Raw genomic sequence first — 25,930 nt, 5'->3', positions numbered from 1 at the left:
AATGCTTGGATCAGATGAAAATCAATTTACACAGATAGAATTTAGTTTAAATTAATTAATTTTTATCTACTTTATATAAATTACAAATTCTTATTACATTCACCATATTTCTAAAAATGTACATTTCACAATTCATTCGCTTTATGTTTATTTTAAATGATAAGTTTATGGATATGGATCAAATTTTATATTAAATTTTTTTACTTCAAGGACACAAAAAAACTTCGTCAAGCATGTTGCCCTTGTGTAAGAAATCAAACCAACCCGAAAATAGAAAGAGACAATGAAATGAACTTCCTCGAGTTCTTCTCTACCGGAAGAATGTCGCTTCGGAACTTTATTCCCAACCCAACCTTTCAAATTACAAAGCAAGCAAAAAGGAGAAAGCATAAAAAAAAAAAAAAAAACTTGCAAGATCCGCACCCCACCAAAGACGATGCACAGCCCAACTACCTACCACCAAATTCAATTTGATCACCTCACACTACCTAACTTTTAACACATCTAATGCCTCCCCCTGGTTTTCATTTCTTCGCCCACCTGCTCTGCTTCCTGGTACATATCTCTGTCCACAAACCCACATCACACACGGACGCACGGACAAAGGCTAGTTCATAGATCCTCTCTCATCTCCCATCTGATTCTAATTTCTGGGTAAGAACAGAAATGGGGAAGGTGTTCACCTTGGCAGAAGTCTCTCAGCACAACTCCCCTCAGGATTGTTGGCTTATTATCAGTGGCAAGGTAATCTTCTTTGCCGTATTGGGCCCTCGTGATAATGTGCTTGCTTGTTGTATTGTGTTCTCTTGGTTTGAAAAATTTGAGTTCCACCTAATCGGGCTTTGCATGTGATTGAACTAATGGGTAATCACCTAAGCTACTCCTACAAGTTGATTTGATTCGTCCATCGTTGATCTACATTGTTGTATTGCATGTGATTCTCTGGGGGCACTTTTGACCCCCCTGAGATCTAAGGGCTTTGCATGTGATTGAACTAATGGGTATCACCTAAGCTATTCCTACATGTTGATTTGATTCGTCCATGATATGCGATTTTTACATCTTTGTTAATTCTGTTTCAATATTTTCTATGTTGAATACGTACTTTGCTGGTGCCAAAATTCTGGCCCACTTTGAGATCTAGTATTTTATTGTTCTTGAATTTCTCTCTATTCCTCACATTGGACGTGCATGTTTAGCATTATGTTGATTTTAGAACAGCTGAAATTTTTTGTGTGTAATTATTTTTGAGTTGATTAGGCGAATACGATAAATGAATTTTGATGGTACTAAGACCACTGAAGATGGATGCTTCATCACAATCAAATCATGCCTTATGCAAAAAAAAAAAAAGAAAAAAAGATTTTGTCACTCACAAGCACAAGGTAGACATTTGCCTTATAGAATTTCTATTTCTAGAAATAGAATGATCATAGCATAAGAATTTGATAGCTTACAAAAGAAAATCTATTGTCATCGTAAGTAAATGACAATACAAAATTTTGTGTTATTCCATCAAACATGGAATAAAATGTGAATAATCAATCCTATGGTAAAATTTGGAAATAATAATTCTTTGTCTATTCCATATTATGGATCAATAAAAAATTTTGTATTGCACCTAAAACACATGATTCAAGCTTTGGATGGCATTGGAACCCTTGGCGAGAGTCAAATACACTCGGATATGTCGTAAATGAATCACAAATGAATCATGGATTCAGCAATGGAGCTTTCCTAAATAAAGTTTGAATGCTAGTTGATATAATGGCATTTTTGTGCGCCACTGCCACTTTGAGGATGGCACGGCAAGCTCTTTAAGGGTGAAACACCTAGTGATCTTCCTACTACCCTAGTGCCATTTTTTTTGGGGGGGGGGGGGGGGGGGGGGGCACTAGACGTGAACCTGAAGGAGAGATTGGAGGTAGGCTCTTTGCATTCATGATGATCCCTTGGAGGTCCATCTAGAATTGGAGCCCCATGGATGAGAACATGGAATATTGTGTTGTGCATCACTCTTGAATAAGAGCATGAAATGTGCACTCCGTTGGATTATTATTGTGGGATCTTCATATGCCTTTGTGTATCATGTCAGTCGCTCTATAGAGGAACCTATAGAAGTATAGTGGCATATATGCCTAGTTGAAGATTATGCCTTGGTGGCAGAAGCAACTTCCAATGCTTGTAGGGATTAAGGACAACGGTTATTTGGAATATGTTTCCTCAGTGACCAATCTAGTTGGCACTAGAGCTTCTTTGGGGGACGCACTTTATGTGCACGACTTGCTTGGGCAAGTTGCCCTGTCAAGTAAACTTGGGAAATTCAATGGATACATGAGTCTTGTCATATATTCAAGTGGGTAGGGCATACATGATTTGATGATGTCCTGTTGCCTCAGGAATGCACTTCATGTTACAAACCTAATAAAACTGGTTGATTAACCTGGAAAATATCAGATTAGAATTTAGTGGAAAAGAAGAGATGAGAACAATCTTGTTCTCTCTAAATGCGACATCCATTTAAAACATTATGTTATGGCAAGAAACACTCCCCCTTAACGTTCCCCTTCAAGTTGAAGGTGTATAAAATATTGCCAAATCTCACTTTGCAACAACAATTAGACAAGGCAAGTTTAAAAAGCCTTTGTGTGCAAATCCCCTGGCTGATTAGAAGGCTTCACAAATGGAGTGCTCACAACCCTTTTCATCACAACATTCATCACAAAGTGGCAATCAACTTCAATGTGCTTTATCCTCACGTAAAACACACGATTGCTAGTAGGCGTAGATAGCAGCCTTATTATCACGAAACATATCCATATGCTTTGTTGCTAAAAGTCCATGAGATACTTCAGCTATACTAACTACCGGAGTACCCTGTCATATCAAAATTTTTGTTACACCTACACACTAACACTGTGCTAGGAGATCTCTTGAGATATTGAAGAATCCTACAAGCTGCGTCCCAGTGTGCTTGGCTGCTTGCTTGAGATTCTCCGCAGACGGTAAACCACCCTGGCGGCAAATGATTTGTCAAGTCTAGCGACAGTCAAATAAATTCCTTGCCAACCAACTTTCTATAGCTACACTTTGTCTTTAGAATCAGATCTGCCATCTCTAGATATCTTCACATTTGGATCCATATTTAGCTCCCAAATGTGCCAATCTCATCTAGCAAGTCTAAAGTGCATTTTGGCTGAAACAAGTTTATGCCTTTATTACATCTTCGAATCCTAATACCAAGAAAGTAATCACAGTTTTCAGATCCTTAATTAATTTTTTTTGGAACCCATCACTTAACCTCTTCTATCTCACTAAGCTCACTGCCTTTGATGGCAATATCATCAATCTAAACCACCAAATTCGCCAATTTGGACAAAAATAGAATGATGAGAGTAGAAGTTTATAACACCGAAGTCTGGACCACCATAGTGAATATGTAAAACCAGACACTAGAGGTTTGCTGAGAAACCTTGCCACTCTCCCCCATGAGCAGCATGCTGTGGAGGTTGCTCCCTGTACTCCTCTTCCTCTATGTTCCATTAATGAAAGCATTCTCAAGGTCTGACATAAGGGCCAATCATATTTAATGGCTAAGGAAATCAAAACACTAACATAATTTGACTTGGCTACAGGAGAGAGGGTATCAAAACAATCTACACCAAATGTTAGGGAATATCCCTTAGCCACCAACATAGCTTTAAGCCTTTCAATAGAAGTATCACAAAAATACTTGATGGTATACGCCTAGTGACACTCAACCAATTCCTTGTGAGTAGGAAGACAACCAATTCACATGCCCTTCAAGAAGTCAAGGCCTCCATATTGCATCCTTCCACTCAGGATTAGCAAGTGCTTTAGGGTGCAAAGAAGGGAGAATTGGAGGAAGCAGACAAGACAGAAAAATGCACATTTGAAGGAACATCATTTACTGAAGCAATAGGACAATGACCAAATATTTCTAAGTACAAGTTCTGGTCCCTTTCTGTTGGTCACTGGGGAAACCTAAGTCTACCTTGGTTGGATCTCTGAAACTAGGAAGTAGGATCTGAACAAAGTAGAGGCCTGATTGGGCTGTGGTAGACTTTCTTACGACAAACATATACCTATAATACTATCTTGGAAGCAGTAACAAGCATATAGGAAGAATGAATATCTTCTAGAGGAATGAGCATAAGAATAGGAGGATCAAACCAAGAGGGAGAACCAATGAACCACTAATAGCTGATTTACCAAGAATTGACTCACGTAATGAATATGCAGCACTAGAAATAAGATGTTCTCACAGAAAAAAGTCACATCTGTGCTTACGTAGTTTTTACGAGTCCAGGGATAACAACATAACATGTGTAGCATTCTTGATGCCCAACAAAGACACAGTTGTCTTTACTAGTGTGCTGAACATGATGAAAAACAGGCATTCCAAAAAACAAGGATCATGCTATATCAAGTAAATTTCTATTCCTTTCAACCACTCCATTTGGCTGAGTATGCTCACTAGATTTCTAAATAATAATTCCTTTATCCAAACAAAAACAAATGAATCTAATTTTGCATAAATTGAAGAGCATTATTAGATAGAAAAGTTTGAATACAAAAATGATTTTTTTTTTAATTTACAAATTTGGATGAAGGAATTAAAGTCAATTTTGTCTTCTAACAAAATATAACCAGATCATAAAAGAAAAATCACTCATCAAGGACTCTGATGGCTAATCAGTCATGTTCTTGACCCTTGTACAACTCCAAATCTATGAATGAACAAGTGAAAACAATTTTTTTTTTTTTACAAGGCTCAATCCCAAAAGGAAAGGAAGGTCAAATGTGCTCCTTGACTGACACCTCTAAGCAAGAATCAACTTGAAAAGGAAAGACTTGTTATAGCTTGACAAGAAATAATGTCCCAATCAAGCATGCCACTTATCTAAAGAAACACCCTGAGAGGAAAATAGAGATGTTATATATGATGAGGAGTTAGAGCTACCACCATCACCATCACAGTAATTAGTCCATTCTTTTTAAGCACTCTACAAATCCTCTTCTTTGTCCAAAATGCTAAATAACACAATGAGGAAAGAAGGCTACATAATGGTTAAGAGATTTTGTCCAATGACTTTTGGTTCATATTTTTAATTTACTTAGGAGGAAGAGGAAAGCACCTGCGGTTGAATGGCATATTTTAAAAAAGAAGAAGATCGAAAGAGTAATTTTCGTTCAGGGTTTTTGGTCATTTGGGTCTTAAGGCACTCTTCTTTGTTGTTTCCTCATAAACTGAAAAGCTATGGCTAGTTCATTTCCTCCTTTTCCCCGACTTCTTTTGGATTGCAACATTCTTTATGTGGTCCTGTAAAGCTTAATTTTGTTTGGTGCTCTTTTGGCAAAAATGTGAGCCAACTTGTAGGACTTGGAGGATCCAAGACAAAAGCATTATTTTTTGGCTTGGTAAAATTGTTTCAGATGGCATAATATTAAATTTCCAAGAAATTGTCAAAATTTCTCTTTTCTACCTCCAGACCAAGAGATAAGAACGTCTAATATGTATGTAATATTACTTTATGTTATCTGTATTTTTTTATGAGACTGTTTTTTGTATCTGTATACTCTTCTAGAGAAGTATAAAATGATCTTTTGGGGTGAGGGGTGCCTATGCTGGTTCACCCTTCTGTACATGCTCTCTCTCTCTCTCTCTCTCTCTCTTAACAGCTCCACTGGACATCATGATTGTCCTAGATTAGCGTGGTATCTGGGCAGGTTGTAAGTGTTGAGATTTGATTAGGTTTTGTGAACAGTATGAGGTCGTTCTTAATAGGGTCCAGATTTTTTGATTTGAATCATTGATTCATTAGAGCAATATGGATGCCATTTTCTGTTTGTGTCAACTCTGTTGCTGTTGCTGCTGTTTAGTATGTTAAAACATATCCCTCCTTGCTTTCTTTGACTCTATACAACTGAGTTTGAGTTTTGATCTATGCATCAGAGGACAGGAATCATCAATTTGGATCTGAAACTATTGTCTCCTTTGAACTGTGGGGTTATGGCTTCAGAGAGTATATAATTTCTGTACAATTTCTTGGTTGGACACCATGCATTGTGGAAACTTCACTTTCAGTTTTTTATTCAAGGTAAGGGACGCTGGGGACATATTGATGGGTCTAAGCCATCTTCGGCCGATGCTAAAAGTTTGAAGCTGTGGAAAATTGATGATGCCAATGAGAATTCAGATTTGTGGTAATCTCCTGAAGTAAAGGCTCTGTAAGTACGAACATTTGGATACCTATGAGAGGGCTCCAAACAGAAAAGGGATGTGGGATTATCTGGAAAAAGTGTACCAATGGTCACACTTTGTTATGATATTTCAGATTGAATATGAGATATTTTATTATGATGAAAGTGAGAAAAATATACAAGAATATTATGCAAGCTTTATGGAACTTTAGTATGAGTATGCATACGCTGGCATAAGTGATGTTACAGCTGATTGTTGTGTTGAGACACTTCAGAAAGTTCAAGATGAAAGGAAGGTGATGCAATTCTTCATGAAACATCATCCATGTTATAAGAATATGTTGTAAGATTAGAGATGGAGGAGAGAAGAGAAGAAGGGATGAAAAGAAGAAGAAAGCAATATAAAAGAAAAAAAAGGCAGCAGTTCCCCTGAGCATTATGTTGAACTCTAGGTATGCCCTCTTATATATTAATAATAAAAAAAGTTGAAAGACAAAGTACCTCACACTTCACCAAATAATTACTAAAATAACCTATCTCTTTTAGAACTCCCCCTCAAGCTGGAGGTATATAAATATCACCCATCACCGACTTGTTAGAACCACTAGACAAGGCATCCTTGAATAAACCTTTGTGGAATCGTTGCCCAAGAGACCTGCAGATTTCACAAATGGAGTTCTTATGACATTCTTCAACACAACATCCCTCACAAAAAGGAATAGACTTTGGGAGAGGAGAGAACGAGGGTCAGTAGCCCGAGGGCTAGAAAAATTAGGACTTTTACGAACATAAAGTTTTTATATCTCTGCAGTTCAGGCGCCTGACCTGATGTTGTCAGTTGCCTGACTTGTTTGTAAGTTACAATCTCACAGGTCAGTAGCCTGAACTTGAAAAAATTCCTAAGTCAGTATCAATTCAGTTGACTGATGGTAAAGAGTCTGTTGCCTATCCTTCAGGAATTTTGACTTGTTCTTTTGACTCAACCACTCATTCTAATGAATTTTTCCTTCTCAAGTCACTTCTCTACTGTGTAATAAACCTAATTTACTTAGGATTTTCTCTTTTGATTTAGGATTATTCTTTTTGCATATGAATGACCAAATTTCAAATGACTTTCCATATTAGCCTTTAATGCATATGTCTCTTTTGAATTCAGTGCTTTCTAAATTTTACCTTGTGCAATCCAACCTTGCTTGGTTGCGGCCAACATTGCCATTTTTATAATCATTTGATTTCAATACTAATGTCATCAATAAGCTTGGAAGTTAATCTTCAAGATTGTGATAATCCCTTTCAACTTTGTTCAATACTCTTGTATAAGTTGTAATTTTGTGAATTCTCTGAATTTCTTAGAAGTAGCTTCTGATATGATCATGGAGTGAAAGCTTTTAATTGATTATGAATAGCTAACCTAATAAATTCAGAAAAACTTACTTAGGTACATTTTTTTTCTTGAATCAATCATATGTTGTGAGTGTTTAGAATCAATTACATTGCATTTGCATTTGAGAGCCTATCAATGTGTTGAGATGATTTTAAGATGAATATCTTGTTTATTTAATTTTTAACACGCTGAATTACTGATTTTTCATTGTGAATTTCTTTCAATGTTTGATCAATCATCTAGGTCTCAAGATACATTTAGGATTTGATGAGTAACATTACTAAGGTTATTTTGATATCACTTTCCTAAATCTCAATTTTGTGTAATGGACACTGTATGCTGTTCTTTAGATATTAACCCTTAAGTATATATAAATTATCTTTAGTAATTCAGCTAAGGTTACCACTTTTATCTATGGGAAGTGAACTTCCTAGGTTATGCTATCTCATCCCTTCAGCTATAGCTGATATTTAATCAATTTACCATGATATACACAGTCAAGATGGGCTTTGGATTTATGCTTTAAATTCCTCATTTTTACTTAGCTTTTCAAGGTCTTTACTATAGTAGACATATCTATTAGTATTTTAATATTTTAAGTATTATCTACTATCAGAGCACAATTTTAGTTATTACTACATTTCTTCTTATTTTAGTATTGACTAACTTAAACTCTGTAGGTTGTGGAGGCATCGCTAACCCTTTTAATGTTAGTACAATTGAACCTTCTTAATTCCTGAAAGGGTATCACTAATCCTAAGATCTTTGGAGGCCTTAGTTCAGGGATTAGGTTATCATTTTGGTACCCATTCTTTCTTGGGTCGTAATGGTTTAACAAGAGATGATTCTTTTACTCTCCAAACCTGTTTGGTTTTCACACCTTTTCTATTAAATGGATATTCAAACTTTATGTGTCCCTTTTCCTTACATAGGAAGCATGTGGTGTGTGTGTAAGCATTTGAGGAGGTACTAGTATAGTAGTATTTGGAAGCTTTTACAAAGTACCCCATGTAGAGGTTCTTTTTCTTCTTATTTTCAAAACCATTGAATCTTATGCCTTCCTTATCCAAAGACATTCTTTGTGATCCAACTAGTTTATCAAAGTTCTCCTTTCCTCTAGTAAAATTGTAAATAATTTTAGTTTGATCCTCAATTTTACTTTCAAGACAAAGTATTTCTGAATCTTTTATTCCTTTACAGTTAGCTTGTAGCTTTACTAGTTCTTTAGCCATCTGGTTTATTTTACTTTCAAGTTCATCAATAACTAAATCCTTTTCTTTTTTAGCCGATTTAGATGACTCTAGTTGGTTCATTAGCATTTCATTTTGTCCTTTTAGTGTAATGTTTCTCTTGGACACTTTTATGAACCTCTTATGTAGTGAGAATAATTCAGCTTGAATTTCATTATACGAAGGCATGCTCTCACATGGGTCATTACAAGATTCATCACTAGATTCTATAGATGAGTTTGAATAAGAGTTTACCTCGTCATCTCTCACCATGAAGCACAGGTTGGCTTTTTCTTGATCACGTGAATCGCTTTCTGAGCTACTTGAGCTGGAGTCATCCCAAGTCGTTGCTTTCATTGCTTTCTTTTTCTTCTTCTTAGTGTCTTTCTTAAGCTGTGGACAATCAGGCTTTATATGTCCTACCTTTTTACAATTATAGCAAGTCGGGGGTTCAACCTTTGTTTCTTTCTTGCTTGATTCACCTTTGTCCGTTTTAGTTGTTATGAATTTTCTAGCAAATCTTTTATTCTTTTTGAAAAATTTGCCTAGTTGTCTAGTGAACAGAGCTAAGTCATCATTGTCAAACTCATTATCCTCTTCCTCGCTTGAACTTTCTTTTGAAGCTTTAAGCGCTATTGATTTCTTTTGTTTGCTAACTTCAATAGTTCTTCCATTCATTGCCATCTCATACGTGAGAAGCGATCCTATGAGTTCATCTAAAGAAGTGTTCTTCAAATTTCTGCATTCAGTTATGGTAGTGGCCTTGGATTCCCAAATGGGAGGAAGTCCTTTAAGGATTTTCCTAATCATCTCATATGTAGTGTAATTCTTTCCTAGTGCATTCAGGGAATTAATTATATGAGTGAATCTAGTATACATGCTAGTAATGGACCCCTCAGGGTTCATCCTAAAAGCCTCATACTCGCTGGTGAGCATGTCAAGCATACTATCCCTAATATCAGCAGTTCCCTCATAGGTTACTTCTAATTTGTTCCATATTTCCTTTGCAGATTTACATTCCATGATCCTATTGAACTCATTAGCATTTAGTGCACAATATAAAACATTCATTGCACTTGAGTTTATTTGAAGTCGTTTCATATCAGTTTGATTTAATTCAATTTCATCCTTGGGAACTACTTTGTTATCTACAGTCTTGAAAGGCACATAATCGCCTTGGGTAACTACTTTCCAGACTTTTCAAACCATAGTTTGTAAAAATATCCTCATACGCTGTTTCCAGAAAGTGTAGTTACACCACAGAAAATAGGAGGTCTAGATGAAGATTGACCTTCACTGAAAGGGGATACGCCTATGTTTGCCATAAAGGTCTTTGTGTAGCTACTTGTTAGGATTTACTACAACCTACACCATGATACCAATTGAAATTAAAGATGTAATCCCAAGAGGGGGGTGAATTGGGTAATTAAAAATTACTTAGTGGAGTGTCAATTTATTTTAACTCTTTTAATTTAAAACCAATCACAACCTCACACCAAAATACAAACTACTAATCAACAATCGTACTATATTAATTGACAATCCTACTATATATATAAGAAACTGAAAAACACAATTCAATTTGTACTTCAACAATTTTGTAATCAGTTAGTTCAATATCAGAATTTGAATTTCAGCAACAACCAAATATCCTCAAAGATTCAGTAATCTAAATAAGATATGTGAGATGATTATACTTAGTAGAAATCCCGAGTATCTTTGAATATCTTGGAGTAATTTTGGGAAGTATATATTGTATATTATTGAGAGAGATTTGTTTAGGAGATTATTTCCATATTTAGATCTTCCGATTGTATTGTAAATATTGTAAATTGGTTTGTACAAAATTATAAAAGAAATACAGAAATTCCATTTTGTTTTCATGGTACCAGAGCTAGGGTTTCTATAATCCTAGTTAACAATGGCAGAAGGAGCCGTCAATAGCAGAGCTTCGTCATCTGATCGATTCCTCGACGTCCGCTCTCTATCTCAATCGAAAACCGCAGTCAGTTGGGTGGTAGCGACGAGCTCGACAAGGACGACATCTTCTGCACTGGCGATGCTGGCACGGATCAGGAGCACCACCAACGCCATTGCGAAATCTCGCAGGCGGAGACCTTTGGCATCCTGGCCGCATTTTCGGACGATAACCGGGGTGGGAAAGTGGAAGAAGGACAGAAGATAGCTTCCATGGATCCTTCGATGAACCTAGGAACCCTAGTTTTAGGACTCGGCCTAGATCAACCGCCGTCCACATCTCGCCTAAACTCTTCTGACGCTCAGGAAGAAGCAGAATGCGATAGCGGTGAGTTGAAACCCTCGTTCAATCAGGCGGTGAAAGTTAAAATTGCAGATGGATCACTCTCGTCTATCGCAGGCTAAGGGAAGATCCGACTCTTTGACTCCATCACACTAGAGTCCGTTCTTCGTGTTCCTAATTTATCCTGCAACTTACTATCCATTAGCCAGTTGACTAAGAATTCCATTTGTTCTGCTAAATTTCTTCCCTTACATTGTGTTTTTCAGGACCTATCATCGGGGAAGACGATTGGCAGTGCTAAGGAGCGTGAGGGACTCTACTACTTTGAGGAGGCAAATGTGAGTGAACAATGTGAAACTGCTATTTGTGATTTTGCATCTGTTTCTAGGGATAGTGAAATTTTGTTATGGCATTCTAGGATGGGTCAACCAAATTTTCAATATCTAAGACGTTTATTTTCTTCCATTTGTTCAAATAAAACGTCTTCTGAATTTCAATGTGAGATTTGTGAACTTGCAAAACACCAGCGTAATTCCTTTTCAAAATCCACATACAAACCGTCCAGACCCTTTACTATGATTCACAGTGATTTATGGGGGCCCTCACACTCTCTTAATCGCACTCACACGAGATGGTTTGTTACTTTTATTGATGATCATACTCGTATTTGTTGGGTTTACTTCTTGAAAGATAAAACTGAAGTCCGTTCTATTTTTGCCAGCTTTCACTCCATGATTCAAACACAATTCCAAACTCACATTCAAATTTTACGTACTGATAATGGTACGCAACATTTCAATAATATCTTGGGACATTATCTTCAAGAAAATGGAATTGTTCATCAAAGTTCCTGTGTGGATACCCCTCAACAAAATGGGTTTGTTGAACGTAAAAATAAGCATATTCTTGAAGTGGCTCAGGCATTAATGTTCACTACAAATATGAAAAAATATTTTTGGCGATGCCATTTTAACAGCTACATATCTCATTAATCAAATGCCTAGTCGGGTTCTTTCTTTTGCCATCTCTCTCCATAAATTCCAGGAATGTTTTCCCAACTCTTAGCTCCACTCCAATCTCTCTCTGAAAATCTTTGGATGTATTGCATTTGTTCATGTTCATGCTCACAATCGGGATAAATTGGAACCTTGTGCCATTAAGTGCGTTTTTATTGGTTACTCTCCTACTCAGAAAGGCTACAAATGTTATGATCATGTCACAAAAAAATTGTTTGTTAGCCTTGATGTCATGTTCTTTGAAACCACTCCTTACTTCCCAAAGCCCTCTCTTCAGGGGGAGAAATGGAGTGAAGATCGGTTCTTTGATTTCTCTATTGATAAATATGTGCCATACACTGAGTCTACCATTGCATCATTTCCTGAGTCTACCATTGCATCCTTTCCTGACCTGTCATGTACAAAAGATCACTTAACCTCACGGGGAGATGCAGAAAAACAAAACAACACATAAATACTTGTTTACTCAAGAAAGCCAAACACAAAGGCCAGGGAGAATCTCATAGTTGAGGCACTAAGAGAGTTGGAATCGGTGATAGCTCCGAGCAACCATGAGTCCATGCCCAATCCCGATCAGGTAATAGATGGTCGTGAGCTCCCTTCTGATAAACTTGTACCTGATGACATCAATTTACCCATTACAGTCAGAAAACAAACCAGGTCATGTACTCAATATCCTTGGTCAAAATACATGTCTTATAATAGCCTGTCTATAGAATATCGTGCTTTTACTTCTAACCTTGACAGGATAAAAATTCCAAAGAATATCCAGGAAGCCTTGGAGATTCCTAAATGGAGGGAAGCTGTCATGGAGGAAATGTGGGCTCTCGAAAAGAATGGAACTTGGGACATTATGAATTTGCTGAGAGGGAAGAAGCCAATTGGTTGTAAATGGGTCTTCACATTGAAATATAGAGTTGATGGAATAGTTGAATGATATAAAGCCAGGGTCGTTGCAGAAAGGTTTACACAGACCTATGACATTGACTACATAGAGACATTTGCACCAGTGACAAAATTGAATACAGTTCGGGTCCTCCTATCCTTGGCAGCTAACTTAGATTGGCCCCTACAACAACTCGACATTAAGAATGCATTTCTAAATGACAAGTTAGAAGAAGAAGTCTATATGACGACACCACCAGGTTTCAGTAAGAAAGGTGAAGAAAACAGAGTATGTAAACTCAAGAAGTCTTTGCATGGACTCAAGCAATCTCACAGAGCATGGTTCGACAGATTTGCGAAAGTGATAAAGAATCAAGGATATCGATAAGGGCAATCAGATCACACTATGTTCTTCCAATAGTCTTAAAGTGGTAAGAAAACAATTTTGATAGTGTATGTTGATGATATAAACCTAACTGGAGATGATACAGTGGAGATGGAAAGATTAAAGAAAGTCCTAGCTGCTGAGTTTGAAGTTAAAGACTTGGGACAAATGCGGTACTTCTTGGGAATGGAAGTTGCTAGATCAAAAAAGGGTATTAGTGTCTCTCAGCGAAAGTATATCCTTAATCTCCTAATCGAAACTGGCATGCTTGGATGCAAACCTAGTGAAACCCTGATTGAAGCAGTAAAGAGGGTCGAAGACTGTGGAATATGAGTTGAAAAGGAGAGGTATTAGAGATTGGTTGGTAAACTAATTTACCTATCACATACCAGACCCGAAATTGGATTTGTGGTAAGTGTGGTAAGTCAACACATGCATTCACCGAAAAAGACTCACCTAGATGCTGTGTATAAGATCCTCAAGTACCTTTAGGGTTCTCCGGGCAAATGACTCTTCTTCAAGAAATGTCAAAGCAAAGAAGTAGAAATTTTCATAGATGCGGATTGGGTAGGATCAGCGGAAGATAGAAGGTCTACCATCGGACATTGCACCTTTGTATGGGGAAATTTGGTAACTTGGAGGAGCAAAAAACATAATGTAGTGGCTCGAAGCAGTGCTGAAGTTGAATTCAGGGCAGTTGCACAAGGGATATGTGAAAGACTGTGGTTACGAAAACTCTTGGAAGAATTACAAATCCCGGTGAAATTTTCTATCAAACTCTATTGTGACAACAAAACAGCCATAAGTATCTCTCTCAATCCAGTTCAACATGACAGGACTAAGCATGTTGAAGTGGATCGACATTTTATCAAAGAGAAGGTTGAAGAAGGAACCATCTGTCTGACTTATGTACCTACCAAGGAACAAACTACAGACATCTTTACTAAAGGGCTAGCCCGCAGAGCTTTGATGATTTCATTTGCAAGTTGGATATGATCAATATCTATGATCCAACTTGAGGGGGAGTGTAGAAATCCCGAGTATCTTTGAATATCTTGGAGTAATTTAGGGAAGTATATATTGTATATTATTGAGAGAGATTTGTTTAGGAGATTATTTCCATATTTAGATCTTCCGATTGTATTATAAATATTGTAAATTGGTCTGTACAAAATTATAAAATAAATACAGAAATTCCATTCTGTTTTCATACTTTGAACAATTTAAACAATCACAATGGCTTTTACCGTAGTTAACCACAATCAGATTTAGGTTTCAGAACTTGTCTGAATTTTCAGCTAATGATATAAATCATCCAACCCTTCAAAGACACCAATTTGTTAACTTGAAACAAGCACAATTAATACTCAGTGTTTTAGCAAATTTCCCAACACAATCAGAACATACACGCAGTTTATAAAGTGCAAAAATTAAAGAGATAGGGAAGAATAGCAGAACACAAGATTTTTTACAAGGTTCAGCCAGCAATCTACGTCCTTGCCTCAAGCAACTCGCAGTGAGGATTTCCTTTACCACTTCTTTGAACAGGTGAAGCAACCCTCTCTCCGTTTGTAGGTGAAGATCCCTCTCTAACAAGAACACCCTCTCGCTAGACAACGATTCAACAACCCTGAACCATCAAAGTTTGCACAACAGCAATACATAAATTCATACAAGATAATCACTCTTATTTAGAGCAGAATTTTGTACAAAATAAAGGACAATATATTTCAGATAATCAATATCAGATTGAAGCTCACAAGAAATCTAAGGTATTCTGATTTTAGAATCAAGATTTAAGAAGAATAGATCAGAATATAAGCTAGGGATTTCGGCAAAGACTCAACAGATTTTCAGAAAGTATAACAAGAGTATAACACGAATTTGAATTGTATGTGAGAGTTTGGTTACCCTAATTTGTGAAAAGATAAGCTTTATGTAGAGTAGAAGACTTTCTTACCGTTTTCCTCAAGTTTGGAAACTCAAACGTTCGAATTTGGAAAGAAAAAATGTGCTGTTAGAAGTTTAAAACTTAAACTTCAATCGCCTGATCCATGAGGTCAGTCGCCTGAACTAATTCAAAATAGTGCACCAGAACAGGCATTAGTAGGTCAGTCACCTGATCCCGAGGGTTCAGTTGCCTGATCTCCAGGGTTCAGTCTCCTGATCCTATTATGTTCTTTCATAACACTAGCAGTAGCATACTAGTCGTCTGATAGAAAACCATCAGTCGCCTGACCACTAAACCACTTAGTGTTTTTCAAATTTTAAATCCAAAACTCAAATTTGTTAACTTGGAAAACATATTTTAGACCTTATGAAAATATTTTCCATGTTCTAAATCAGGTCTCTGAGTCCACAATGAATCCTAAGAGCTTCAAATTCAATATTGAAAATAGAAGTACTTACATAAGACTTAACAAGATAAAAAGAACTAAGTTCCTAAGTCTTCAAGCTGTATAGCTTTCAATAATCATTTGAGCTTTTGATCAATTCTTCAATATACTTTGTGTTCCTTATGACTTGTAGCTTTAAGTCTAAACTTCAACAAATCTATTCAGTTAGAATCACTTCACTTGGTAAGATACTTGATTCCTGAAACTTAACTTAAAAGCATACTAAGTAACCTTAATTTGTTATCATCAAAGTGTGATTAAGCCTTGTTACGCCAATAGTAACATCATCACAAGTATCTACAGAGAGGAGTCAGATTTAGACTGCTAAAAACCGAGTTGAAGAACACAAGCACTCGGTTCTTGATACCAAGCACAAGGTGCTTGTTTCAAGCCATACAAAGATTGCCTTAACCTGCAAACATGAGAAGGTAGATTAGGGTCAACGAAACCCGGAGGTTGAACCATGAATACATCCTCCTGAAGGCGGTCATGTAGAAACGCATTATTAACATCCAGCTGTTGAAGGGGCCAATTTTTTTTGAACAGCAATGGAGAGGATAGCTTGAATAGTCACCGACTTCACAACAGGGCCGAACGTATCATTATAATCAAAACTAGGCCATTGATGAAAACCTTTGGCCACTAATCGTGCTTTATAACGAGAAATACTACCATTAGGATTTCGTTTGATACGGAAAACCCGTTTGCAACCAATGGGTTTGATTGTAGAGCGCAATGGAACCGGCTCCCATGTGCCATGTTTAACCAATGCAGTGAAACTCTTTGGGCATAGCATGTCGCCACTTGGGATCTTTCAAGGCCTGAGACGCACATGTGGGCTCAACAGGTTGAGGAAGAGGGTGTTTAGTGGTAAGGTAAAGATGTTTAGGTCTATGAGTATTATTCATAGACCGGGTAGTCATACCATGAGTATGGGTGGACCGGGCCGGAGATGTAGGTGTGGTGGATGAAGGGATTACATTTGGCGGAGAATGTGCAGGGGAGGGTGATGAAGACCGGGAAGGGGAAGCCGGAGCTGCAGGAGCGCCATCCGTCACAGTGGTAGGAGAGGAGGGTATCCATTTAATGGAAGGCACCGCTGGTATAGGAAGATCCTTTGTGTTAGCACTTGAAACTGATAGAGAAGGCATATCGACATGGGTAGAGGAAGAAAAGGGAAAAAAACATTCATCAAAAACCACATGCCTAAACACGTAAATGCGAGAGGTAACAAGGTCCATACACCTATAGGCACTCTGGGAACTCGAGTAATCGAGAAAGAGACAAGGCATAGATTTTGGTTGAAGTTTACCGGTGGTATAAGGTTTGCGCCATGGGTAACATTGACAACCAAAGATGCGCAACTTTTTGTAATCGGGACGATGACCAAACAAACATTCAAAAGGACTTTTACTTTTCAAAATAGAAGTGGGCATACAATTTATCAAATAAAGTGTTGCCTGAAACGCATAGGACCAATAAGATGGGGGAAGACTCGCTTGACTCAATAGAGTGAGACCGGTTTCGACAATGTGTTGATGCCAATGTTCACTTGTACCATTTTGCTAAGGTGTATGAGGAGTAGTGGTAAGCCAACTAATGGAATTAGAGTAGATAAAATGACGAAGAGCTTGATATTCACCCCCATTATCAGAGTACAAGTGTTTGATGTGAAAACCAAATTGTTTTTCAAGTGGCCCTTTCAACTGATAGAAAATGGAGCAAACATCACTTTTTCGTCGGATGGGAAACAACCAACAATATTTAGTAAAGTGATCAACAAACAAGACATAAAACCGAAAACCATCAAGTGAAGTGGAAGTCGTAGGCCCCCAAACATTAGTGTAAATGCATTCAAGTGGATAAGTGCTAACAAGAGAAGTGGAAGAGAAAGGCAACTTGTGACATTTATTGCATTGACAAGCATTACAAATAGAAGATGAAGAGACATGAGGCACTACAACTGGAAGGGAAAAAGTACGAATAACAAAATCAACTACTTTATTTGACGGATGCCCAAGTTGCCTATGCTAGGTGTCAGATGTTGTTCGTTCACCAACAAGTGCTAAAATAGAAGACTCGTTAGCGGAAGAAGCCATCAGCATTGGATAGACACCATCCTGACATTTACCGTAAAGAAGAGTCGCCCCCGTGCTCCGATCCTTCACAAGAAAATAAAATGGGTGAATCTTAAGATAGAGATTATTGCTACGAGTGAAATGATAAACGGAAATTAAGTTCTTGTGAATATTAGGAACACAAAGAGTATTAGTCAATTTAAAAGGCTTCGAGGAAGAGGGAAAAGACATAGAGCCAACATGTGTGACTTGAAAACTTGAGCCATCGCCAATGACGACCTCATCCGTGCCATCATACTCTGAGTGAATAGAGAGATTGGCAAGATTGGAGGTGATGTTGTAAGAAGTAGCGGAATCCACAAGCCACTTTTTGTCAGTGAACACGTCGGTAGTGGCACAATTTACAGACTTCACTCCTGAAGCCTAGTAACTAGTCTTGGCCGAGTGGCCCACTTTGTCCAACAGTTGACAAATAATCCGGGGCTTACCAGACTGCTTCCTGCGATTATTGCGACCATAGTTGGAGCAACGCTGACCATAGGAACCAGGGCTGGAACGTTGGTTGTGGAATGTGGAAGCGATAGTGCAGCGCTGAGTGGTGTTCTCAGTGGCAACCAGGACAGAATTGGAAGCGTCAACACGTTGCAAGTAACTTTTGTGGTCAACAGCATGTCATGAAGCTCCTCAAACGTAAGAGAAGTCTCATGTGCCCGAATAGGCGCTGCAATCTCACGAAATTCAAGACCAAGACCATTGAGGACATACAGAGTAATGTCATCCACTGAGACGAGAGAGTCAATCACAACAAGTTCATCAACTAAAACCTTGATGGCATGGAGATACTCCGAGACCGAGCGAGATTCTCCCTGAATGAGAGTCAACTCCTCCTTAAGTTGCATAACATGAGTGCGTGAACGATTGACATATTGCAACTTGGACCAAGCATAATGAGCAGTGGTTGAAGCGGCAATGAGTGGCATAACCGGTTCGAAGACAAATACAAGGATGGCGTGAAGGATCAGCTTATCTTGCTGGAGCTAACGCCAGAAAGTTGAATTGGAGATATCTGCAGAAGATGAATCGGTAGAGGAGGTGCTGGTAGAAAGGGTTCATGACGGACATATGGTGGTACCGTCAAGATAGCCCTAGAGGTCATAGCTGATAAGCAATGACGTTAGTTGGGCGTGCCAAGAAGGGAAGTTGGAAGGGGTTAGCTTCAAAGGAAGCTGAGAGCCGACATTGATGGCAATAAGAGGAGAGTTGCCACTGCCAGGAAGCTCGAGAGTGTTGACAATAATGGATTCAGTGGAAATGGCCATTAGGAAAGAAAAAGAAAAGAAAGCTCGTTAGAGAAAGAGCTATGATGCTATATAGAAAATGCAAGACACTTTCATTGATGTAGAGATGTCCTATATATAGGACTTGTACAAGGTATAGTTGTTACAAATTCAAAAGTATTTAAATACTAAATCAAAAAGATCCTAGACTATCAAATACAAACAAATATTCAAGTAATACAACTGAAGAATCCCAGATCGCTGCAAACTATCGGATATTAGCAAATCTTCAATTGCTATGATTCTAGGCAATTCAGCAACAGGCGTAATGGTCGACGGTTTTCTCCTGGAAAACATTTTGTCTCAAACCGTTGAAGCAACCGTCGAAGGGTATATAGAAACCGTTGACGGTTTGCTGGAAAACTACACAATTTTCTTTATAATCAGTTTGTGTTGTACTTGCTTTATCAGCAGTACATCAATGGAGAATCTTTCAAATCGATGTAAAGAATGCCCTTCTGCATGGTCATTTCAAAGAAGTCATCCATATGTCATTCCCAGCTATTGCATGATAAGTCATTTGCTTATTAGCTGAAGAAGTCCCTATATGGCTTGAAAAAATATCCTTGAGCATGCTTTGAGTACTTCCAACAAGTTGATTTGGATTAGCACCTAATACAGACTGATTGTGATACTCTTTATTTACTCACTGCTGATATCAAGGCATTACCATACTTCTATAGGTTGATGATACATTTATGGAGATGACAATGAGGGTATTCAATACTCAAAGCAGATCTCTAGTTAGTATGAAAGGTTTAGAACCTTTGTCTTATTTTCTTTGGTGGGGGTTCATCCGTCCCCTCAAGGCTGCTTTGTAAATCAGCAGCATTATGCCTTGGATTGGATTTGATTGAATTAGTGCATCTAGTAGGTTTGCACTCTTATGGAATTTAATGTTTCTATGTAATCTTCAGCTGCAAGCTCATGGGTAGCCTTATTTTCGTTATAATGACTTAACTAGAAATTGCTCATGCTGCCTGATTTCTGAGCCAGTTTGTTGATGCATCCTGTCAGTTACATTTGACTGATGTTCAATGTGCCATTTTTTATATTAAAAGAACAGCTTCTAGGGGTTTATTTTTATCCTCATCACTGCTTTAATTCAAGCATATGCAGTTTTTGATTGGGAAAAATGTTCTGATGCTCATTGCTTGATTGCTGGCTTTGGTGACTCCCTTATCTCATGGAATCATGGAACTGTTTCTAAATCTTCCAGAGGTCGAATACCATGCTTTGTAGTGAATAAATTTGTTTCGGGGTCCTTGATGTCAACATTACCACCCTTAAAATTTACGCTAACAACATGAACAACTGCCTCTTATCCTGTGTTCGTGAGCGCACCTAGCACATTGAGGTGGATTGCCATTTTGTTAGTGAAAAGCTTTGCAAGGGTCTTTCACTCTTCCTTGCACACAACAAACTTCAAACTTTTTGATATCTTTATCAAGTATATGTCTTGAGTTCACCATGAGTTTCTAGTGAACAAACTTGCCACCATGACAATTTAAGAGGGCTGACTGACATTTATGTGTCATCAGTGGGAGAGAGTTTCCGTTTTGACAGTTGGGGGGGGGGGGTGTTGATGATTAAGGATTAGGAAGGGTGTTTGGAGGAGTTTCAGTGCAAAGGGGATGCCGATGTGTGATAATGATGACACTAGTAATTTTTATCATGATGGTGGTCTGCTTCTGGTTGAGTTTTGGGAACAATATGGCCATCTTTCTGAGTCGCCTGATTTACTTGGAGATTTATTTCATGTTTATCCATCTCTGATGGATGGTTTGGCGGGTTTTTCTATATTTAAAGATGATGAAATGGGTAAGGAGCAGCAGTGTAAGGATGGGATTCTCCCTACTCCTGTGGAGGAGATTAATGGAGAGACTTAGAAGCTCCCCAATTGCTGGATACGATGGGCCTGTGGTTGTCTAACCCTCCAAATTGAATTTTTCATCTCAACAAATCTTTTATTTTTTTATTGGAAAATAAATATTATTACAAGAAGGATAGGAGTGATAGCTTTAAGAATTTTGAAATTCTTCGCAAAATTGAACTTCAAAATTAAGCACAAACATTCTATTAGACCTTTTGTTGTCTGATATAGTTGTGTATGCTTAAGCAATAATATTTATCTGATTATGAATTTTATTTATTTTGTCAGAAGAAGTTTAATATGTCTATCATTTTATGGTTGTTGCACCTGATAACCTATATACTGTGATTGACGCATTTTACTTACAATATTTTTTTGTTCTAAATCTTGCATTATTATCTTGCTATGAAATTCTAAAGTTTCATTCAAAGTTCCCTTTTTTATTTCTAATTTTTGCCATTTTTCAAATCGAAATTGAATTGGATGTTGAAATTTCTGTGTTTTTAAAGCCTTGAAATTATAGACTAAACCAAAATTTAAACCAGTTCTGGTGATAGAGGATTTTTTCTATTTAAAAAATTGGTGTTGATCCTCTTTAAAGTATAGGACTTGAATAAATCTTGCTGTTATGACTGTTAATCTATTTCAGGTATTTGTCCTATGTTGGCCATTTGGCAATTAAAATTTTCACTCTGTTTCCTACATCTTAGAATGAAAATTTCTCCTCTAGTTTCCTTTGGAACATCTTGAAAAACATGTTGAACATAGTTTGTGCCCCAAGGTGATTTTGGAAATCGCATCACTAAAATTTCAATAAGGGCAACTAAAGTTATAAGAACCATAAGCTGCAGCATGGTGAAGACCAGTATATCTAGTAAAACATGACTGATTGAAGACGAGCTTTCCTCAGAAACCTTCAGCCAGTGGAACATTCTCCAATGGAGCATCCCTTGGTGGAAGCTGACCTTATTTTCTGAAATTCAATGGGAGCGCTTGTTGATGCCTACATATTTTTCATAGTTTAGAAAAGAAAGTTATAAGAGCAAGTAGACATTGAGGGTGAGGCCTTGGCTCCATGGTAAGGATGTTATGTCCAAACTTGAAGCTCAAAGGCACAAATCATAGAAAGTCTTTTAAAAAATGGAGGTAAGGCTGCATACATCTTGCCCACCAAGAAGCTTGATTGTGTGGGTTACCTGTGAATTCAGTGTTACATAGATGGTAGACACCCAGTCCCAGATATCCATCTCTGGGTTTACTGTGAATGGAAGATAAATTTGTTTGTGTTTTGATGCCAAAGTCTAGAGATTAAATCTTTATCTAGTCAAATTTTGACCCTTGGGCATAAACTTGCAAAAACCAAGGATCGAATCACTGGTATTGGAAAACTAAGGCACTGGAAAGGCATAGGGTTTTCCCTGGTTGGTCCATTTTGGCTTTTGCCTTCAAGAATATGGAATTCTAATGAAAATCTGGATGAAATCCAATTATTGTAAAAAAAAAAAAAGAAAATAAATTAAGTTTGCCTTACATTTCATAATCAGAACATGTTGCAAAATACTTGAGAAAGAGAAACATCCTTATTTATGCCCTTGACTTTATTATAAAAAAATTCTTGGAATGTATGAAACAATTTGAGGAAGAACTTCTGAAATGGAAGTATGACAATTTGAAAGAGTTACGTCCTGCATGCATACCTTCTCTGATTTAGCTGTAATCTTCTGGTGTAATGGGCTAGATATTTTTATAAACTAACAATATTAGAATTGATTCAAATTGTTTACTTTTTCTGGCTTTAGTTACTGGATTTATTTTAATTATTCAACTTTGGTTTTTCTTTTTTATTTTTGTTTTTTTGTTTTCTTTTGAAAAAGGTGTATGACGTGACAAAGTTCTTGGAAGACCATCCTGGTGGCGATGATGTTTTGTTGTCTGCGACAGGTATAGCTTTACCTGAAGTATTTTCTCCAGAGCAACCCTTTTTGTGGCTTTTGTTTTAAGGTCCTTCAGATATGCCCAGGAATGTGACAGTAAGCATCCATACGACTGCATTTGGTTATCATTTTTAATGGGAATTTAGATGCCATATGTGCTTCTAAATTCTCCTGAATCTGGATGCCTACCCTGAAGGGTGGGTGCTCAAATGCCCATGGTTAGTGTCGACAATATCCCTGTTCTTTTGTAAATGATGATGATAATAATATCTCCATGTTCCAATTTCCAGGAATCAGCAATGTTCTTATATTGAATTAAGCATGGATTTCTTAATATTCCCAGCATCTATATTCTGGGCATCATGATTCCAAGGAATCTACATCCCTGAAGACATCTATGATCTGTCGAATCACATGCCACATAAGGGTTTGCCTGGATGCCCTCAATTGTGTTTTATGTAGTGATCAATGGTAGAAATCATTAGGTAAAATGTCAGCAGTCTCACCAATGATAGAAATATAGGCTCTGTAAGATCAGTTGATATATGAGCTTGGACTTTTTCCTGCCAGTCTAAATCTTTGATGGGAAACGAATTTTTACCCCTAAATACTCTCTGGAGAACAAGGGCCACTACAGCACCCTTGGGATGTAATTGGCCAAATGCATCTAAAAGCGCTGTAACATGTGTGATGCTGTGCGTTATGCATTTGCTTTGCAGGAAAGGATGCAACTGATGATTTTGAGGATGTGGGCCATAGTAGTAGTGCTAGATCCATGATGGACGAATACTATGTTGGAGAGATCGATGCATCAACCATTCCGATGAAGGTGAAATACACCCCTCCAAAGCAACCCTACTACAACCAGGACAAAACATCCGAGTTCACCGTCAAACTCCTACAATTCCTGGTCCCTCTTGCAATTTTGGGTTTGGCTGTTGGTATCCGATTCTACACGAAATCAACCTAGGGGTTTGGGTTGTGTTTGCCACTGGATTATGCTAGCAATCAGAGAATGATTCTTAGTTGTCTCGTCGTGTTGTTGCATGCTACTGAGATTGTAACGTTGCCAAAGTTGTGCTTCCCCCTCACACCCTTCTTAGTGATAACGTTTCCAAAGTTGTGCTTCCCCCTCACACCCTCCTTAGTGATAATGTACCACCAGTTGCTTCTATTGTATCACTTTTCCTGAAGAAAGACATTGTTGGAAACCCTGGGATTGCCTTGTGGTCATCTTTTGATTTGTCATTGGAATGTTATTCCTTGTTTCTGCATGGTCAGATGTTGTGTTGCAGGTGCAGCAGCAATAATTTTGCCACTGCAGTCGGCATGGCATTTGTGTGGACTGTTCTATCATTCCTAAAGTAGAATTGTTACATCACATTAAAATGTAAAACAAAGATTCGAGGCATCTTTTTGGTACATTGTTGGCATGTGATGCCTCTGATGTCTGTTCTGATGCTATCTTGCAGGTGCATATAATGGTAGTGGTATGGACTAGCAGTATTTCATTAATTTTGAAACGAAACGGTAGTACTAAATTAGAACATTTGCCTAGTTTTTTGTTTTTATTTTCATTTTTCTCTTTTGTTTTTATATAAAAGAGAAGGTAGGTTTTAGATGGTACAGAGATATTGTACTCATGGGACTCAACTTGCTCTACAAAATTCTTTTTTAAAATGATTTTCACTTTCTTTCTTCTCTCTCCCGTAGAAAAGATCTCGTGACTGCGTTGCGTTTGCACGTGAATAGCATATGCCTTGGCTGTGTGATGTAAGAGGTCAACTTGTATTACACATCTGGGGAGGTTAAGCACGTTACAGGCGGTGTTTGGCAGGACTTTTGGACTGGCTTCTTGCTCAAGACTTCCGCCATTAGACCCTTGAATCTTTCTCTCTCTCTCTCTCTCTCTCTCTCTCTCTCTCTCTCTCTCTTGTGAACGTTTAGACTTTTTCCCTTTTTGCTAGGTCCAATTCTTGAACCAGATTTTAAGAAAAAATTTATGCCTGGCCCATAAGCATATGAGAAAATCATTTGACAGTCCAAAATGTTCTTTACTTAAATCACAGTTTTTTCTTTTTAATAAAAAGATTGTCTTTGTTATAGTTTTTAAAATTAATTAACTTGTTAAGGAAAGAAAGAAAACTAAATATGTTTTACCAAAATCACCATCATTGTTACTAGTTTGTACCAAAAATATTTATCCAAATATGTGGTATTAAAGAATCATACAAAGTTTCCTTAACATATCTTTTGGAGTTAATGCATTTCCTTAATTCATTAAATTAATATTAGAATAAGAAAATATTAAGTACCTGTAATTTTCTCAAAAATATTTATCTCTGTTTGATTTCTAAGAAAGTCACCAGACAAAGATTTTCTTATTTTCTATCATCCTCAATTAAACTGTTATATGAGTTTTTAATTAAATTACTTTAAAAAAGTTAGGATCCAGTCGGCTTTGTTATGTTTCTCTAGTCAATTAAGTTATTAGGAGAAAAAAAAAAACCTTCAAACAAAAAAAAATATATTTTCTTCCTCTCGAGTTCTCTAATTTAGCAATAAATATATACCCTTAATGTTGTCCAATTTTTAGTTAATATTTCTTGATTTGCATCCATTCACTGTGGTATTAAAAATTACTTAAGTTTTATTTAATACATATTTTAGTTAATACCTTTATCTAATTATTAATTAACTTAATATTAAGAGAAAATAAAGAGATTTAACATGTTTCCTCCGAAAAGTAATAGTTTCAAGAGGTGACAAAACTTCACATAATTTTATAGTATCCTCAATTAATATTTCTAACAACTGTCAAAATTATTTAAAATAAATTTTAACCAAATCTGTTAAGTAACATGTAATCATTTAATGGCAGAAAATTGCCTTCAGTATGTTTATTTAATTAAATAAGTTAATGGAGAA

The 25,930-nt window shown here is 37.2% G+C and overlaps 1 protein-coding gene across 1 annotated transcript; it reads left to right on the top strand.

Annotated features, from left to right (window-relative positions):
* Positions 1-226: 226 nt before the first annotated feature.
* LOC131150334 (cytochrome b5) lies at positions 227-24,276 on the top strand. Its single transcript, XM_058100980.1, has 3 exons — positions 227-744; positions 22,943-23,009; positions 23,722-24,276. Exons 1-3 carry the CDS (start codon positions 667-669, stop codon positions 23,970-23,972), a joined length of 396 nt encoding a protein of 131 aa, XP_057956963.1. The 5' UTR covers positions 227-666; the 3' UTR covers positions 23,973-24,276.
* The last annotated feature ends 1,654 nt before the right edge of the window (positions 24,277-25,930 follow it).

This window comes from Malania oleifera, chromosome 3 (genome assembly GCF_029873635.1).
Source record: "Malania oleifera isolate guangnan ecotype guangnan chromosome 3, ASM2987363v1, whole genome shotgun sequence".
In the NCBI taxonomy this organism is placed as follows: domain Eukaryota; kingdom Viridiplantae; phylum Streptophyta; class Magnoliopsida; order Santalales; family Ximeniaceae; genus Malania; species Malania oleifera.
This window is presented reverse-complemented; position numbering and strand designations above follow the sequence as displayed.

Excerpts from the sequence above, each read along its gene's own strand:
- LOC131150334 (XM_058100980.1), top strand. The coding sequence starts at position 667 with ATGGGGAAGGTGTTCACCTTGGCAGAAGTCTCTCAGCACAACTCCCCT. Across the intron at positions 745-22,942 it reads GGCTTATTATCAGTGGCAAG|GTGTATGACGTGACAAAGTT; the intron begins GTAATCTTCTTT and ends CTTTTGAAAAAG. Across the intron at positions 23,010-23,721 it reads TGTTTTGTTGTCTGCGACAG|GAAAGGATGCAACTGATGAT; the intron begins GTATAGCTTTAC and ends TTTGCTTTGCAG.